At 44.8% G+C, this 17,884-nt stretch overlaps 2 protein-coding genes across 2 annotated transcripts; both read right to left on the bottom strand.

Annotated features, from left to right (window-relative positions):
• Positions 1–1,732: 1,732 nt before the first annotated feature.
• LOC100478101 (lysozyme C, milk isozyme) lies at positions 1,733–4,331 on the bottom strand. The gene is made up of 4 exons (XM_002927204.4): positions 4,168–4,331; positions 2,950–3,111; positions 2,275–2,353; positions 1,733–1,921 (listed from the first exon to the last, which is right to left on the bottom strand). The coding sequence occupies exons 1-4, from the start codon at positions 4,304–4,306 to the stop codon at positions 1,855–1,857; spliced, it is 447 nt and encodes a 148-aa protein (XP_002927250.2). The 5' UTR covers positions 4,307–4,331; the 3' UTR covers positions 1,733–1,854.
• A 7,945-nt stretch (positions 4,332–12,276) lies between these two features.
• On the bottom strand, positions 12,277–13,257 carry LOC100480204 (olfactory receptor 11A1-like). The gene is given in 1 exon segment (XM_011234762.1): positions 12,277–13,257. A coding segment is annotated over 1 exon segment (981 nt).
• Between the last annotated feature and the right edge of the window lie 4,627 nt (positions 13,258–17,884).

Below are 17,884 nucleotides of genomic sequence, written 5' to 3'. Positions count from 1 at the left end.
TCTTTTCTTTTTTTTTTTTTAAGATTTTATTTATTTATTTGAGAGAGAGCACAAGCAGGAGGAGCGGCAGAGGGAGTGGGAGAGGGACAAGCAGACTCCCCACTGAGTGGGGAGCCCAACAAGGGGTTTGATCCCAGGACCCTGAGATCACCACCTGATGCTTAACCAACTGAGCGACCCAGGTGCCCCTCTGGTTTTATTTTTCTTTACATTGCCTCAACTGTTCTTTAGTTGATTTTTATAGAATTAAAAAGAATAACGTTGCATTTTCAGGGGTGAATAAAAATGTCCTGCACCCAAAGCTCTGTCTAAAGAAGTGCGCCCCTCAAATCTTTCGTTTCATAAATGCCTAACCAAAATTTACAAAAACTATGTATACATTCCCTTCATTGGTTTATGTAGAAGGAAAGGAGCTGTATTAGATTTTGATTAAGGGCACATTTAGGGGCGCCTGGGTGGCTCAGTTGTTAAGCGTCTGCCTTTGGCTCAGGCTGGTACCATGTCTCCCAGACCCGTTTGCAACTGGGAATGGCTTGTGATTAAATTCTGTCTCTGGAGTATAAATGGAAGTGACATGTGCCTCTTCCAAGCCAGGACCTTAAAACATTGCAATTAATTAATTATTTTTAAAAGATTTTATTTATTTATTTGAGTGAGAGAAAGCATGAGCAGGGGTGGGGGGCGGGCAGAGGAAAAAGCAGGCTCCCTGCTCAGCAGGGAACCTGATACGGGGCTTGATCCCAGGATCCTGAGCCAAAGGCAGATGCTTAACCCACTGAGCCACTCAGGTGCCCCTCCATTACTGCAATTTAGAGCAAGGAGTGCCTCCCATCTAGCGTTACTGATGTAGGACAATACCCTAGGACAGTGCTTCTCAATTTCTTTTTTAATGCATAAGAGTCATGGGGAGAGCTCATTGAAATGGAGATTAAAACAAGGATTCGGTAGGTCTGCAGAGGGCCCAAGAATTTGCATTTTTTTTTTTAAGATTTTATTTATTTATTTGACAGAGATAGAGACAGCAAGCGAGAGAGGGAACACAAGCAGGGGGAGTGGGAGAGGAAGAAGCAGGCTCATAGCAGAGGAGCCTGATGTGGGGCTCGATCCCATAACGCCGGTCTCACGCCCTGAGCCGAAGGCAGACGCTTAACCGCTGTGCCACCCAGGCGCCCCCAAGAATTTGCATTTCTAACAGGTATCCAGATGTATGGTGCTGCCCATCTATGGACCACACTCAGCAGCACTGCTTTAGTGGGTGGTGGAGATGCAAGATGGAAAGCATCTGAATTTCTGAATGTCCGTGTGGACAAACGAGCCTGCCTACCCACCGTGGACTGCTTGGTGAGAGCATATCTCGGGGACTGTTACAGCAGTTTAGTCATTTACCCCAGCCAACACCATCATCCTGATACTCTGCCAGTCCTCCTCTACGTCTAAATCAAACCTCTCCACAGTTTTCTTCTCTTTCATCTGGAACTTTCCTTCCTGGCGGTGAAGAATAACACCAGCCACCTCTACTAAATGAATTTCATGAGAGCTCACATCTGGAGTGTTGTATTCAACTGTCAGTTTTAGCCTCAAGCAGTTCTCAGTAAAGGATTTTCCGTAACTATCTTTCCAGAGGAGATGGGGGAACTTCCGCGATGGGTGTGGAGAGAATAGGACCTCCAGCAGTCCATGGTGGGTAGCAAGTCTCCGTCATAACCCAGCCCTTAAACACACTTGAGACAGCTGAACTTGAGTAACTTTTATTTTGGAGGCAGAGAGCAGGGGACATTCAGAGCTTCCAAGAACCTTGAAGAATTACCCTGCCTTCTGGGCTCCCTCCTCCAAGAGCCATATTCAATGACCGTCTCACAGCTTACAGCTGGCCAGGTATTTGGACAAATCCCTGCCCTGGCAGTGGTCTACCCAGGCGTTCCTAAGAATAGAGAAGAAACACAGCATGAATCAGAGGCAGGGGCAGGAGTCTATAGGGGCTCAGCTGAGAGGGAATGGAGGGTCTCCAGGCTGCATGCAGTCAGTGCTGTGGGAGAGTATCAGGGAGGCTTTGCCCGTCTGAGAACGCGCAAGTCGGTGAGGCGGGGATGCCTTGGGTGGCCGCGTCACAGTCTTACTCTGCCTCGTTTCATGTCAGGAGAAGAGTCTCAGCTCCCTACAACGCCCAGGGAGAATCCCACAGCCGAGATGCTGCTGATTCTACCAGCATCCCAAATACTGTCTGGGCCCATGCCTTGCCAGGTGGCTGGTCTCTGCCCTTCACGCTCTGCTTACCAGGCAGACATCCCTTTAGGGTCTCTCACAACCCTCTTGGCACAGATGATGTCATCATCGATGTCGTCATCCAGAAACTCTGAAAGGAGAAGGGGCTGAGTGGGGAGGGACAAAGCCCCTTTCCTGTTTCTTTAATCAATACTTTTTTGAGGGGAATTTCCGGGGGAAACTGAGCCTGAGTGAGAAACCCTCTATCTCTGGAGCCCTTTTGTGGGTTTGCCTTCCGTTTGCCTGGGTTTTCTTGCCTTGCTTTGCATCTGCCTCTGAGCATTGTCCCCTCTGGAGGGCGTCTAGGACCTGATGGACCAGGGAGAGCCTTTTTTTTTTTTTCCCCCAGGAGATGGCTTCGTGTGTCCAGAGTGCTGCGTGGGGGCACGTGGACTGGGGATGCAGCTGTGCGTGGACCAGGAACGGGATAACATGGCTTGAGGGATGGGGACCCATGAAGGCGAGGCTTAGTCAGGGGTCAGTGTACCTTGCTTCCTCCAGTTTGGCAGGGGGAGCGCTGTGGAATCCTACTTTAGATGTGAGGACGGTCTGGGGCCGCTTTATTCCCTGGGCTGGGCTTCTCCAGCGCAGGCCGGGGGTCAAGTGTTAGGGAGGAGGGCGTTCCATTTCGTTCCTATTTTACATGCCCCACTTTCCTCAGCGCTCAGACGGGGATGGGGTCCTTACTGCTGCACGTTGTGCCGCAACCATTTGCCGAGGAACGGTAGCCGTTTTTGCACCACCACTTGTTGTTCAGCTGAAAGATCCCATAGTCACTACTGCCATTGTCATTTTTCCCATTAAAGGCCTGGGTGTTGAAGTTACTCTCATACTGAGCCATGCAGACCCCTGCATCAGAGAGAGCAAAAGGTGTGGGTAGAAAAGGGGGGTTGTTTCACGATGAGACACAGCTTTTGCTATACTAGCCCGGGCCAGAAAGTCTCTTGAGACCAAAACGAAAAGATTATGAGATCCTCAGTGTTAGATTTATATTTATAATCCATTGTGTATTCCTAGTCCCAAGCCGTAATCATCAGCCCAATGGTAAGTATGTAATCACAATTTGTTAAAAAATGCATTTGGCACGACCAATAATCCATCAATCACCGTCTGCCTCCCAGGCTACCTTTCCAGCCTCATCTCCCAGCCAAATTAGCCAACTCTTGCCTTGTATATTCACGTTGCCTTCCATCCCAAAGTACATGGAAGAGAAGAGGTGGAGAAGTAATGGAGGAGAATCCTAGAAAGGAAACCCCAGAAAGCCATCTTTGGGGGGTGACAAGAAAGAGTATATTTAGCATGAAGAAAAATGAAGATATTCAAGGGAAATTGAAATAGCTTTATGTGTTCTCACTAATGAGGTGGGTGACAGAGATTCTCGGTCCTTCTTGCACCTTGTCACTCACTGCCTCCCCTTCTGTTCTCACAGTCCCCATCCAACTCTCTTGTGACATGGATAGAACAAACTTTAGACAAATGCAGCAGATGCAGGTTATTTTTTGGTGGACAGAAGGGCAGGGGAGAGGGTGGGAGGGAGAACCAACTGTGCTGCAGAGATGGGACTAGAAAGGATGCAGATGAAAGCAAAGGTGATGGGAGCAAGATGGAGCGAGGTCGGGTGAGTCTCTGGGTGCTTCCGAGGAAGTATTCCAGGCCAGTGAGTGGGAAGGTGATTTGGGGGAACAGCAGAAGAAAATCTGTTATAGATAAAATAATCCCTGGTGGAAAGAGAGAAAAGGAGGCCCTGATAGGTATGTAAGGCAGTGGAGGCAGAGACAAGAAGAGCAGTCAGGGAGTGGAAGAGAGCCCTGACAAATAAGTAAATCAGGAAGTGAAAAGGGAGAGATTGCTTGGCGGGGGAAGAAGGTCTCTTTGGGCAGAGACAGAAAGAACATTCACACTCACAGCTTGCCAGGCTTTGGCCATGGTAGCCATCCATTCCCATGGTCTTCAGCTTGTGGGCCAGCTCACACTTGGAGAAGACTTTGGCCTCATTTACTGCCCAGAAGCAGCTGAGGAGGGTGACGATCAGAATAGACCTCATTTCTGAATCTGGTGGGACCTGAGTCTGCTATGTCCAGGACAGTGTGATCTCTTATACCCTCTGGGCTAAAAGGTATCTCTGATTGAGCAATAATGCTGGCATTTATACCAGGAAGGACATGGCTGTCCAAGACTAGTTCCCCAAACTGGTCCAGCCAGCATGAACTTCAGGAAAGGGGTTGTAACCAAGAATAATACCAGGAATAAAGTCTCATTTTGGTGGGGGTGGGTCCTGGATTTGGGTAAATGCTTGGAGGAGGGAAATGGGGGAGAGAAGGGAGTTGGTAAGAAAAAGAAGTATGATTTTCAAGCCTCGTGCTTTTGTTGGAATGTCTCCAGAGGGGATTGTCCCTGTGTGCTTTGCTGATTTGGCTCATTATCTGTGCTTGGCTGAAGGTATTTTACCACTCAGTCTAGTGGGGGACCCATGATGAGCATCACTGAGTTTGGAGAAATTGAGGATCTTCTGGCATCTACAATCAGTAAACCATTGGTTGAACAGGAGACCACTAGAGCCTAAGTTCATAATATCTCTGTGTCTGCAAGAAGTCATCAGATCTAAAACCCCAGCTATATTGAATTCTCTCTAATATCTGTGTGGTCAGTTATCATCAACATCTTGTATTAGTCAGGGTTCTCCTGAGAACAGAACTAATAGGGGATGTATATGGTTAGAAAAAGCTGATAATTATTAGAGCACAAGGTCTTGATTTCAGTTTGGTGGATAGGCATTGTGAAGGAAGGGTTGTCACTAGATCAATACTTTCTAAGAAGACACACAAGAGTAATAATAGTGGTAGTGCTAGGAGGCGGATTCTGTAGGTCTTAGAGTAACTGGCAAGCTTTTGCTTTTGTTGAGTTGGAGACATAAAGGAATAGATACGAGGCATAACTTATTTATAATATCCATTCAGGGTAGCTAATTGGTCTGGCTATCCATCTACTCAGGCTTCCACTGATTAGATAAATTCCATATCTATGTTCGGAGGCATTCAGGAGCCAAGTCGTGTTAAGGAGGTTGATCTTTACTCTAAGGGCACCTATGAGAATATGCATTTGGGTTAGGTTTTTGGGTTTTTTTTGTTTTTTTTCCCCAGACAAGTGGAAAGATAATAAGGCAAGATAATGGAAGATTTTGGCAAAAGTAGATTTTGGACTATGGAGTCTTACCTGGGTAGGGAAGGAAGGGAAGATAGAAGGAGATTATTACGTAGAGATACAGTAGAAGTGGCTGTCAGTGGACTGAATGTTTCCATGGAATCCAAACAGGAGAACTGGGAGCAAGTGAACAAGGGATCTGAAAGACTAAGAGGTTGGTGAGAGAAGTGCATACCCGAGTTTGTGGTTTTAGAGGTGAAGCAGTTCTGGGTGATGGCAAGACCCAGGATAGGGCGGTGAGGATGGGTGACTGAAGGGGATCAGAGGAGCTGCTTCTTGGGCCGGGGAGGCTAGGCATTGGACAGGACACTCATATGGATGCCTGAATCACTCAAAGTAGGAGTAGATCTTGAAATGGAGAGAAATTCTGTGAAATATCAGTGTTCTCAAGGAATGGGGGAGGTAGTAGACATATGGCCAGAATACATAAGCCTGAAAGAAATAGGAGACTTTACAGAAGGTGGGGTTGGGGATGGTCTCAAAGTGCCAGGAGGGAGATTGATTACTTTTAGATTCAGATGTACCTGGATTGGGGAGAAGAAATATACTCTACTGGAAGCGGTTATTACAGAGGTGGTGAGGGTTCTGAATTTGTGTGTATTAGTTCTATTTGGTTTTCATCTATGTAGGTTTTAATGCCTTCATTACACATGTACACACCCACAAACATTATATGAATTGTTTTGTGTGGTTTTAAACTTCAAACAAATGCTGTAATAATGTGCATATTTTTCTGCACCTTGCATTTTTCATTCAACTTGTTTTCTTTTCTTTTTTTTTTTTTAAGATTTTATTTATTTATTTATTTGACATAGAGAGACAGCCAGAGAGAGAGAGGGAACACAAGCAGGGGGAGTGGGAGAGGGAGAAGCAGGCTCCCAGTAGAGCAGGGAGCCCGACGTGGGGCTCGATCCCAGGACCCTGGGTCATGACCTGAGCCAAAGGCAGACTCTTAACACGACTGAGCCAGCCAGGTGCCCCTCAACTTGTTTTCGAGGTTTACTCATGCTAATTCTTGCTGTTGCTGTCATTCACATGAGCTACTCTATAGTATTTCATTGTGTTGCCACTATTTTGTAGTGATTCTTCCGTCGATGAATATTTAGACTGTTTCCAATTTTTGTTGTTTAGGGAATGCTGAGCGTAATTTTATGTACCTTCTTCTTTATTCATAATATTCTGCAGTTTCACTTCAGTGTGTCCAAGTGTGAATTTGTATTTTATTTATTTTGTTTGATATTTTAAATATATTCTAATGAGAATTTATATCTCTTTTCAATTCTGGAAAATTCTCACCATCTGTTCAAGTTACTCTTCTCTTTCAGTTTCTCCATTCTGTTTTTCCTGGAACTCTTATCAGCAAATGTTGGAGCTTCTCCATTTAAACTCTAGGCCTTTGAACTATCTTTGGTATTTTATCTCTTTGCCTCTCTGTGCTATGCTCTGGGTGAAGTACACAACATTATCTTGGAATTCACAAATTCTCTCTTCACCTCAGTTAAGTATATAGTTTATTCCATCTATTGAGTCTTTAAACATATTTTTTCTTTAAGATTTCATTTATTTATTTGACACAGAGAGAGAGAGAGAGAGAGAGAGAGAGAGAGAGGCAGCCAGAGGGAGAAGCGGGTTCCCTGCTGAGCAGAGATCCTGACATGGGGCTGGATCCCAGAACCCTGAGATCATGACCTGAGTTGAAGGCAGATGCTTAAACATCTGAGCCACTCAGGTGCCCCCGTCTATTGAGTCTTTAAATATTTCAATGACTATATTTTTCATTTCCAATTTTCTAATTTATTCTTTTACATATCTAACTGTGCTTTTTTTTTTAAGGTTTTATTTATTTGCAGGAGAGAGAGAGAGCGAGCTCAAGCAGTGGGAGGGGCAGAGGGAGAGGGAGAAGCAGACTTCCAGCTGAGCAGGGTGCAGGACCTGAGCCCGATGCAGGACTCGATCCCAGGACCCAAAGGCAGACACTTAACCAACTGAGCCACCCAGGTGCCCCATCTGTACTTGTTTTAATTCTGCCTAGATGTTCCATGATTTTCTCTCCTGTATTAAATGTAAATTATTCATTCACTATCTTTTTAAGGATCTTAGTCCTTTATTTTAAGGCATTTCCAGACTTTTAATATATTTTTAAAACTTGAAGTATAGCTGACGCACACTGTTCCATTAGTTTCAGGTGTACGACATAGTGATTGAATAGGTCCATACATTGTGCTATGCTCACTGCAAGGTAGCTATGATCTGTCACCGTGCAACATTGTTACAATACCACTGACTGTATTCACTCATGTGGAATTTAAGAAACAAAGCAAATGAACGTAGAGGGGACAAAAAGAGAGGCAAACCAGAAAACAGACTCTTAACTATAAAGAATAAACTGAGGGTTGCTGGAGGGGAGGTGAGTGGGGGAATGGGTTCAATGGGTGATGGGCATTAAGGAGGGCACTTGTGATGAGCACTGGGTGTTGTATGTAAGTGATGAATCCCTCAGTTCTACTCCTGAAACCAATATTACACTGTATGTTAACCTACTGGAATTTAAATAAAAACTTGGAGAACAAACAAAAATAAAAACAAAAGCAACAACAACAAAACCACACCGTTGACTCTATTCCCTATGCTGTGCCTTTCATCCCCATGACGTACTCCTTCCGTAACCGGACGTCTGTACCTCCCCCTCCCTTGCATCCACTTTGCTCATCTCCCGGCTCGTCTCCCCTCTGGTAACCATCAGTTTGTTCTCTGTATCTATGGGTCTGTTTCAGCTTTTTTGGTTTGTTCCTTGGTTTTGTTTTTTAGATTCCACATATAAGTGAAATCATATGGTGTTTGTCTTTCAGACTCTTAATATTTTAATATTCTCTAGTGTAAATTTATCTTCCAACTGTTGATTTTTGGGCTGCGTTTTGTAGAGTTAGGTTTTTTCCAAGTATTTTATAGTGTCGGAGCTCAGACTCATTTCGAGTGGGAGGCCACGCACATGCACTCTCAGCTCCCACCCCTGAAGTTCTGCGCTCTCTTGCCTCCTTAGATGTGCTCTGGATAAGCTTTTGCCTCAGACAGTAGTGGGCAGCAGTTGTTTTTTTTTTCATTTCTCTTTAATGAAAAAAAACCCTGTTCTCAGTCTTTCCCTTCTAGAGTACCTTTGGCTCTAGTTCCTACTGTAGGGGCTGAACTCATAGCTGCCTCTTCTTGCTCCACCCTGGGTTCGAGCAGGCCTTTGGCTTCAGCCCTCCTCACAGCTTTTATTATTAGTTGCCTTACATTTGTGGCCCATGGAGATAGATATTTATTGTGTTTTTGAGCTATTATATGCCTCTTCCATTTTCTCCTTTTGCATTTTTTCAGTTACTGCTGTGTGCTTGCTGTAGGTAGGGTATTGCAAAGCATGGCCTTACCATGCAATATTGAGCTGAAGTCCGATTAATAACTGAAACATTTTTTTATTTTTTTAAAGATTTTATTTATTTATTCGACAGAGATAGAGACAGCCAGTGAGAGAGGGAAACACAAGCAGGGGGAGTGGGAGAGGAAGAAGCAGGCTCATAGCGGAGGAGCCTGATGTGGGGCTCGATCCCAGGATGCCGGGATCACGCCCTGAGCAGAAGGCAGATGCTTAACCGCTGTGCCACCCAGGCGCCCCTGAAACATTTTTTTAAAAAAGATTGTATTTATTTATCTGAGAGAGAGGGAGAGAGCGTGAGCTGGGGAGGAGCAGAGGGAGGAGGAGCAGAGGGGGGAGGGAGAAGGAGAAAATCTTCAGCAGACTCCACGCTGAGCACAGAGCCCACTGTTGGCCTTGATCCTGCAACCCTGAGATCATGGCCTGAGCCAAAACCAAAATTCGGATGCTCAACCATCTGAGCTACCCAGGCGCCTCTAACTGACACATTTTAATACAATCCATTAAAAAACCAGTCTCCTTTCTTTTCATGAGGAACATAAACATGTGGTCCCAGTGGAGGAATCTGGGGAAGGTTTCTGGAACCCTTCCTTTCTCCTTTGCTTCTCCTTCTTCTTCTTTTTTAAGATTTTATTTATTCGTTTGAGAGAGACAGACAGCGAGTGAGCATGAGTTTGGGGGAGGGACAAGCAGACACCCCACCGAGCAGGGATCATGACTCCAGGATCCTGACCTAAGCGGAAGGCAGACACTTAACCGGCTGAGCCACCCAGGCGCCCCCTTCTTCCGTTTCTTACCTCTCCCACTTGTGGCTTTTACTTTCCCTTCCATTATCCCTCTGCTTCCCCTGTCTTGTCGTTTCACTGTTCTCTGTCCCCCTTCCTCCCCCTTCCCACCTCTTCCTCTTTTCTACTTTCCTTCTCTGACTCTCTCCCCTGGGGTTTCCCCTCTATTTAGGTCCAGTTTGCCTATGACCTGGCGTCCTCCCAGGGTTGTCTCAGTCCTTCAAGGCCAGGGGACGAGAAGGAGCAGCTGTGGCTCATGTTTACACACAGTGAGACTCTCAGGGGAAACGCTGGCCCTCAGCGATGGGACTGAAGGGAGAGGGCGTCTCCTGACTTTCCTTGAGGAAAGGGAGGGTGGGGAGGACATTAATGTTTGTTAAAATGTGTCATAGGCCAATCAAAGCATGGAGGTCTGTCTAATTCTTCCTTTCATAGTATACCTTGGGAATCTGAGACTCAGTTTGCCCAAGCTGGAGAGTGGTAGAGCTCAGATCCACAAAGAAGGGTCTGCTGCTTTCCTCTCCTGCAGTACCCTCCGCGTTTGTTGGTAAAACGGTGACACTTCAATAGGAATTCCTGGCCTTAGGAGAAGGCACGGGACTGCTCATGGAGGGGCGTGTCAGGTGATGGCGGTGATAGGGGTGAGGAGAAGGGCTTGGAACTTTCTCAAAACCCTGGAAATAATACCATAAAGGCAGCCACATACTTTGTGCAGGCCTTGGGATCCATACCTCCCTGTGCCTCCAGGACAATTCCCAACCTGTCTGTAGACTGTTCTGTGCTCACACAGCCAGTACAAACCCCTGCGGGCATGGGGTGACGCAAGCATCCTGAGGAAGCCGCTGGGTTCTTTGTTTGGGGAACCGGATGCACACCGTGTTCATTCTGTCTGGGCCTTCTGTCCAAGATGCTGTTACAATACAGGCTTTCACTTTTGACTTTAAGGCAAAGAACAAATATCACAGAGACATTTTTAGTACTCATATAAAGCCTAGGTTCTGCCCACTTCCTAAGCACCATTCTGGACAGGGAAACTTTCTTTTTCTCTTTCTTTCTTTCTTTTAAAAGGTTTATTTATTTGAGAGAGAGAGAGGGAGCGTCAGCAGGGGGAGGGGCAGAGGGAGAGAGAGAATCCCAAGCCGACTTCTGCTGAGTGCAAGCCACACAGGGGGCTTGATCTCACGACCCTGAGATCATGACCTGAGCTGAAACCAAGAGTTGGATGCTTAACTGACTGAGCCACCGAGGCGCTCCCAGACAGGGAAATTTTCTGTTTGGTGTTTCTTGCTCTGTATTTCCACCCCGCCCAGACAGGGCCAGCTATCCCAGGTTCTCTACTTTCCTCCAGACCCTCTCTCTGACCCTTTCTGTATATCTAGCGTCTACCTGATTCCCATCATTCAGGGTTACATCTCTTTACATCCATGAGGAACTATGTTCCCTCTCCCCCCCTTTTGGTCAGTTTTCCTATTATCTTGTCATCGCTGGTAGCCATGCCCTCTCCCTACACTGAGGATCAACTGTGGCATTTGTTACATGTAGACCCTGGGCCCTGTTTCTAGAGGTTCTGATTTTGTAGGCCTGGTGAAGGGCCAGTGTAAACAGGTACCCCAGATCATTCTGGCACAGGTAATCTAGATACCATACCTTGAGAAACATGTTGATATAGTTCCAATAAAAAATTAGACATGTTTTTGTGTCATTTTTAAGACCGCAGGGGTGCCTGGGTGGCTCAGTCTGTTGGGCATCCAACTCTTGGCTTTGGCTCAGGTCATGATCTCAGGGTTACGAGATCGAGCCCCTGGATGGGCTCTGTGCTCAGTGCAGAGTCTGCTTGGGATTCCCTCCCTCTCCCCTCTGCCCCTCCCCCTGCTCTCTCTCTCTCAAATAAGTAAATAAAATCTTAAAAAGAAAGAAAAAAGATTAAAAAGATTTTCTGTTAGAGGCAAAATTTCAGAATTCTGTCATTGGGTTTAATTTATTTCCCTCTCATTTAATCTCCTTCCTTTTCCCTGCTTCTTACTTGTCTGACATCCACAACAGGAGGACTAATGGGAACTCCCAGAGCGGTGGCCCAATTGGCCTCCTGGGCTACAGACATGAATGGCTGACCCTTCCTCTCCCAAGTGGCTCTTGTGCCATCACCACCTACATCATTAGTCTACACACTTTATGTCCAAGTCTGTCTCTCTGTTTCTGAGATTTCATTTGAAGCATGTCATGAGATCTTATCTTAATTCTGGTCCTTATTACCATCTCCCTACCCCTCCTTTCTCTATCTGCCAGACTTAATCTTGTCATCTTAGATTAATAATCTGCAAATGTTCCCCACTTGAGTTGTGCTGTGCTTCCTCTGGCATTCTTTTCCATATTCATTCATTCATTCATTCATTCATCCATTCATTTTTTCAACTAATATTTGTGGAGTGTCCATTATATTTAGGCCCTGTACCAGGCATAAGATTTTGAACCTTACCACATACCCCCTGGATAAATGAAGTTACCTCATTTTGTCAGACATCTGTTTTCAATCCCACAGTATTTTTCTTTTCATCACAGTGGTCTCTAGCCCTCTAGACTTTGAGGGAGGGGCTGAGCTGGAATCCAGGAAAAAGCCTATAGCTGCCCTATCCGTCTCAGTGGAGTATGTCTTGGGATAAGCTCTCCCCAGAGCCTGTGAAGGACCCCCTTTACCTCTTGGTTCTTGAGGCTGTAGATGATGGGGTTGACCATAGGAGTGAATACAGTGTAGAGGACAGAGAAGGCCTTTTGGAGCAAGGGGGCCATGTGGTCTGTTGGGGCTACATAGACCACAATGAGGGTGCCATAAAACACCCCGACCATGCTGAGGTGGGAGGAACAAGTGGAGAAGGCTTTCTGCCTACCATGGTCTGAAGGTATTTGCAGGACAGTCTTCAAGATGAAGACATAGGATGCCACAATCAACAGGAAGGGGGCCAGCGTCAGAAAGCCTGAGATACTCACTCCAGCTCCCCACATGACCCCCACATCCCCGCAGAACAGCCCTACAACTGGAGCAAAGTCACAGAAATAGTGGTTGATCTCCCTTCTGCCAGGGCAGAGGGGCAGAGGGGCTTCCAAGGCCAGAGTGAAGGCGGAGAAGGAAAAGCCACTGAGCCAGGCTCCAGCAGCCAGGCAGCCACACAGCCAGGTGCTCATCAGGGCATGATAGCGAAGGGGGTGGCAGATAGCCAGGTAACGGTCATAGGACATAGCAGATAGCAGGAGGCACTCAACGGCAGCCAGTGAGGCAAGCATGTAGAACTGGACCAGACAGCTGACCAGGGAGATGGCTTCCCTCCCTTCCAGGAAGCTCCACAGCAGCTGAGGCATGATGTTGGAGGTATAGCCAATCTCCAGCACGGAGAAGTGGCAGAGGAAGAAATACATGGGTGTGTGGAGTGTCCGACTGGAGGCCACAGCCAGCACGATGAGGGCATTGCCCCCAACTGTTACCACATAAATGGCCAAAAAGAAGGTGAAGGGGAGGAAGCCCGGATGTTGCAGCTCCCCAAAGCCGACCAAGATCAGTCACGTGGTCTGGTTTTCGCTGTCACCACTGGACTGCTTCCTCATCTAGATCTGGGCCCAAGAGAAGAGAGGAAGGTAACTTTAACCAAGATCCTATTAGCACCACACACTATGCTTGGCTTATTCATTTATTCATCACAGCAAGGATTAAAGGTAGGCCTTATTGTCTCCTGTATACAGAGGAGAAACTGAGACCCAGTGAGATTAAGTCAGTTATTCAAGGCAATTAAGATGGAGTCATGATGTGAACCCACATTTGCTTGACTCCAAAACTCTTGCAACAGTCTACTATCCTACAGTGCTTTCCCCAATCCTTCCGGAGTGATAGAAATCTGTGTCTGAGAGCAGCATTGGACTCTTCCAAACATCAGTGAGCTAATTATTGACAATTTGGCTGAGTATCAACAGCAGAACCACACCTGGTGAGCTCCTCTGGGCAAAGTGGGAGGACTGCCCATCACTTAGTGGTCAGGTGGTCCTACCCTGAGGTCATGCACATTCCTGAAGCAGCCACTCATCTCATGCTGTTTTCCCTTTTTAAGAAAATGAGACTTGGACATTTTGATGAGCAATCTATATCATTTATTCCAAAAGAGGTGCAATATAGAAAGATGTGAATTAACTCAGATCCCATTTCCCTGGGAATCCATTCCTTTTCCTTGGACAAGTGGCCTGGTGACCATTGGTAGAGCCATTTTCAAACTATGCTCAGTCAATCAGTTTGTTGGAAGCTGAGAATACTTTTTTTCCCTTGGTTCTCCTGCTCTATATTCTCTATGGAGGTCACATGGTCATTTTATCTCACCTAATGTGAATTATTTAGACATTTCTACCCTGTTACAGGATTCCTTCTCTTAATCATCACACAACTACACTAACACCAAACACATGGGAAGACCTTGAAAAATACCTGTGGAATGAATGAATAAATAGGTGAATTAGTTACAGTAATTTTCCAATGGTAAATTGCCACAGAAAATTTGCAGCATCTGACAATCAATGCTTGGGCGAGGGAAAGAGGCACTTAAGTGATTGCTAAAATGGAGAAGGAATCTCTGGGTCCTCCCCTAACTGAGGGAATATTGGAATTTTGTCACTCAGTTTGAGTTAGAACCATGGTTAAGGTTGGAGATGGAAGTCAAGTAACTGTGTGTGTATATGTAAATGGTAGGAGGAAAAAGCCAGAAAGTCCAACACAATAGAGAGTTTTCTCATTTTTGAAGTTAAGAAAGATGGCATTCCACATTAGCAAATGGTAGCAAGAGCACAGGGCTTTTGTGTTCCTTCCCTTGTCATATCTTTCCCTCTGGTTTTGGGCTTCCATCATGCAGACACACATTTGGTCACATGGGGGATACAAACATAGAGGGAACAGAATACTTTCATATGTATTTGATATATATTTTATCTTTTTGTATACTAGTGACTTTTTTTTTTTTAGAGGGAGAGAGAGAGAGAGCAGGGGGAGGGACACTGGGAAAGGGAGAGAGAGAATCTTAAGCAGACTTCCTACTCTACGCAGAGCCCAACTCAGGGCTTGATCTCACTACCCGAGCTGAAATCAAGAGTTGGACGCTTAACCAACTGAGCCACAGGAACCCTTACTAGTGACTTCTTAAAGAGTCAGGGAGAGACTTGAATTGGGAATGGAATAGACCCCAGGTTTAGCAGAAAGATGGAGCAAGGGAAGAGGCTAGTAAAACTAACCAAACCAACCAACCAACCAACCAGTCAACTGACCCAAACTTCTTAAGCCTTCTCAAGTCTCTGAGTCAGTCAGTGCTTATGATAAAAAAGTTACAGTTTCCCTTGTTAACCAGTAAATTTGACCTTGGTCCCTGGTAAAATTCTTAAATAGATGCTTTAAGAACACGTGGAAGTCTCATAAGGAGACATCACCAGGAGCTATGTAATGCTAATTATAATGTCAAACCTCACATAATGACCCTTATTGGTAGTATCAATAATTTAGTAGATCAGGAGAAAGGAGTAGAAAAAGGACATAATTTTGGTAAAGTTTCATAGAAAAGATGATGACTTTGAGCTTAAAGATAACGCTTTTAGTTTGGATACTATCGACCAAAATTATTCATTAATGACTGAAAATCTGGAGAAACACATCTAGTGAAAAGGAGAAGGCTTTGTCTTTTTGTCTTCTTCACCTGTTTTGGTAGTTTGATAAAGAACAAATATGCATGGCTCATCAAACTTCAGATGACATGAAACAAAGAGGGGAAACCAATATTATAAGTGATAGAGTTATAATCCAAAATAATCTTGGGTTTGGAATGCTAGGGACTAAAAACAAGATGAAATGTAACAGGGATGCATGTAAAATCTGCTTGTAGGCTTTAACAATCAGTTGAAAAGTAGCCATTTATGTGAACGTGATTTGAGATTTTTGTTGACTATTGTGAGTTAAGACTTTGGAACTGTGAAGTATGAGGAACATATGAAGAATGTGGACATGTTTACTCTGGAAATGACAAAATAATGGGAGACTATAATAGCTATTTTCAAGTATTGGAAGGATTCTTCCTGTCCCCCGAGGACCTGTTTATTTTGTAGCTGGAAGTTTATACATTTTGACCATCTCCATCCAATTCCTTCCTCCCTTCCCCTTCCCCCTGCCCCCGGAAGGATTCTTATGAAGAGTGACTTATGAAGAGTTAGCTCATAGGTGCTCAGAGGGCAGAACATGAACCAAAGGGTGGTGGTGGTGGTGGAAAACCCATACCTACCTACCTGTGCTGGTTTCAAAGAAGTGATTCTTCTGGGGCTGACTATTGTTATTTATAGCATGATTTTGGGGTATTAAAATAAAATAAGGCTCATTGGACAGGGTCGGAGGGGAGGAAATGAGCTTTCTTCCTAGAGGCCCCAGAAGTTGGCAAATAATAGGTCCCATTCTTTGAAACCTACTGGAACAAACACAAGACATTTAAAAAATATGGCAAGCTCTCTCCCAAATTTGTTTAGGCTGGGTGAGAGGTGGTTTTTTCTGTTGGTAGAAAGTAGTGTTGAGCCAGATGAACCCTAGATACATACTCAGATGCAGTGGAAAGGGAGCCTGATCTGTTGTGGGCTTTGAGTCAACTCCTTCTCTCCTGGTTGTCTTACCTCCAGACTAAATTCTTCTGCCAGCTGACAGCTCTGTGGATTTTCTGTTTTTCTCTTATGGAGGCTCCATGTTGTTGGCTTCTCCCTACTCCAGGGTGCTCACAGAAGACTATTGTCCTTATCCTATATGTGCTTCTATGGACACCACTGCCTTTTCTTAAAACAGGGCAGCGTCTTTCCCTTGTGGGGGTTGAAGAAGAGCCTCCTTGGGGAGGAGATGTAGCTTGGAGCCACCTGGAGCAGCTGCATCTATGTTTTGGTTCCAGGGGAATGTTCTGGTCCACCAGGGACCACATCCAGGTGTTTCACTCAAATCTAATGACCTCTTTCTTATGAGATAGGGAAAGACTGGAAAGACATAAGAATAGCCACAATTACTAACAACATTTATCTAATATTTTATAATTCACAAAGCAAATATTAACTTATTTGGTGAGTATCTGATGCACAGAATGAACCCCAAGTTGAAATGTGATTTGTTCTTGCAACATTGGGATGGATTATCTAGAGTTTGACTTCTAATGACTAGATTAGCAGTCTTTCTATTGTGGCATGATTTAGGACATAGGGTCCTGCTTTAACCTCTTAGCAGGGAGGAAGCAGAAGGAAACTACTATATAATTCTGTAGATAATTTGTTCTGTTAGTTTGATAATTTAACATCATGGATTAATATAAAACCAGATCAGGCACCATCAAGATAGTGGTGGCAGATACTAAATGCAGCTGAATGACAAATGTGAAGAAGGAACCCTGTTGCAGAAATACAGCACCAAATTCCTTCCACATGAGGCCAGGAAGAGGACAGCACAGGGTCATGGCAGTTGCTAGGTCTTCCCAGGAACAGTCTAGGAGGGCCCTTCCTGGAAGAAACTGGACAAGTGTCTTACCTGACAGGCAGAGTGGAAAAACTTGGATGAGGAAAAGGTGACCTGCAAGGAATTAGTCTATTCTCTTTGAGGGAGTAGTTGAGAATAAAATATGTCTGCCCAGGTCTTGGGTTGTGTAAAGAGCCTGAGGGATATGTCAGGTGAGAAAGAGAAGAATAAGAGCCTTTCTACCTAGACATAAACCTTGTGTTGATTGACTTAGAATTTGTGGTAATTGTAATAAAAATATCCAACATGTACTTAAAATTTTTTTTAATTTCAGCTCTTTTTCCGAAGTGTTATCTGTGAGTTTAAAGTGGCAATAAAGGATCTATAAGCTGTTTTTTAGGTATTAGATTAAGATTTTGTATAAAAATGTGTCTTAACATTAATTAATTCAAGAAATAATTACCAAATATTTATAACCTGTCAGGCACTGTTCTAGACTCCAGGTATACAGCAATGAACAAAACAAAAATTGGTTAGTAGAATTATCTATTTACTACTTTCAGTTACCCATGTCTTGATGATGAGTTCATATTGCCTGATCAAACAGCCCTTTCACCCAGAGCCAGTTCTCTGGAATGCAGAAATCCTGCCTAGGGAAAAATTCACCTTCATAGGACAAGATTCTTTTTTTTTTTTTTTAAGTTTATTTATTGAAGTAATCTTTATACCCAACGT

This window comes from Ailuropoda melanoleuca, chromosome 16 (genome assembly GCF_002007445.2).
Source record: "Ailuropoda melanoleuca isolate Jingjing chromosome 16, ASM200744v2, whole genome shotgun sequence".
Lineage (NCBI taxonomy): Eukaryota > Metazoa > Chordata > Mammalia > Carnivora > Ursidae > Ailuropoda > Ailuropoda melanoleuca.
Note: the sequence above shows the minus strand (reverse complement) of the source record. Positions and strands in the feature narration are given on the sequence as shown.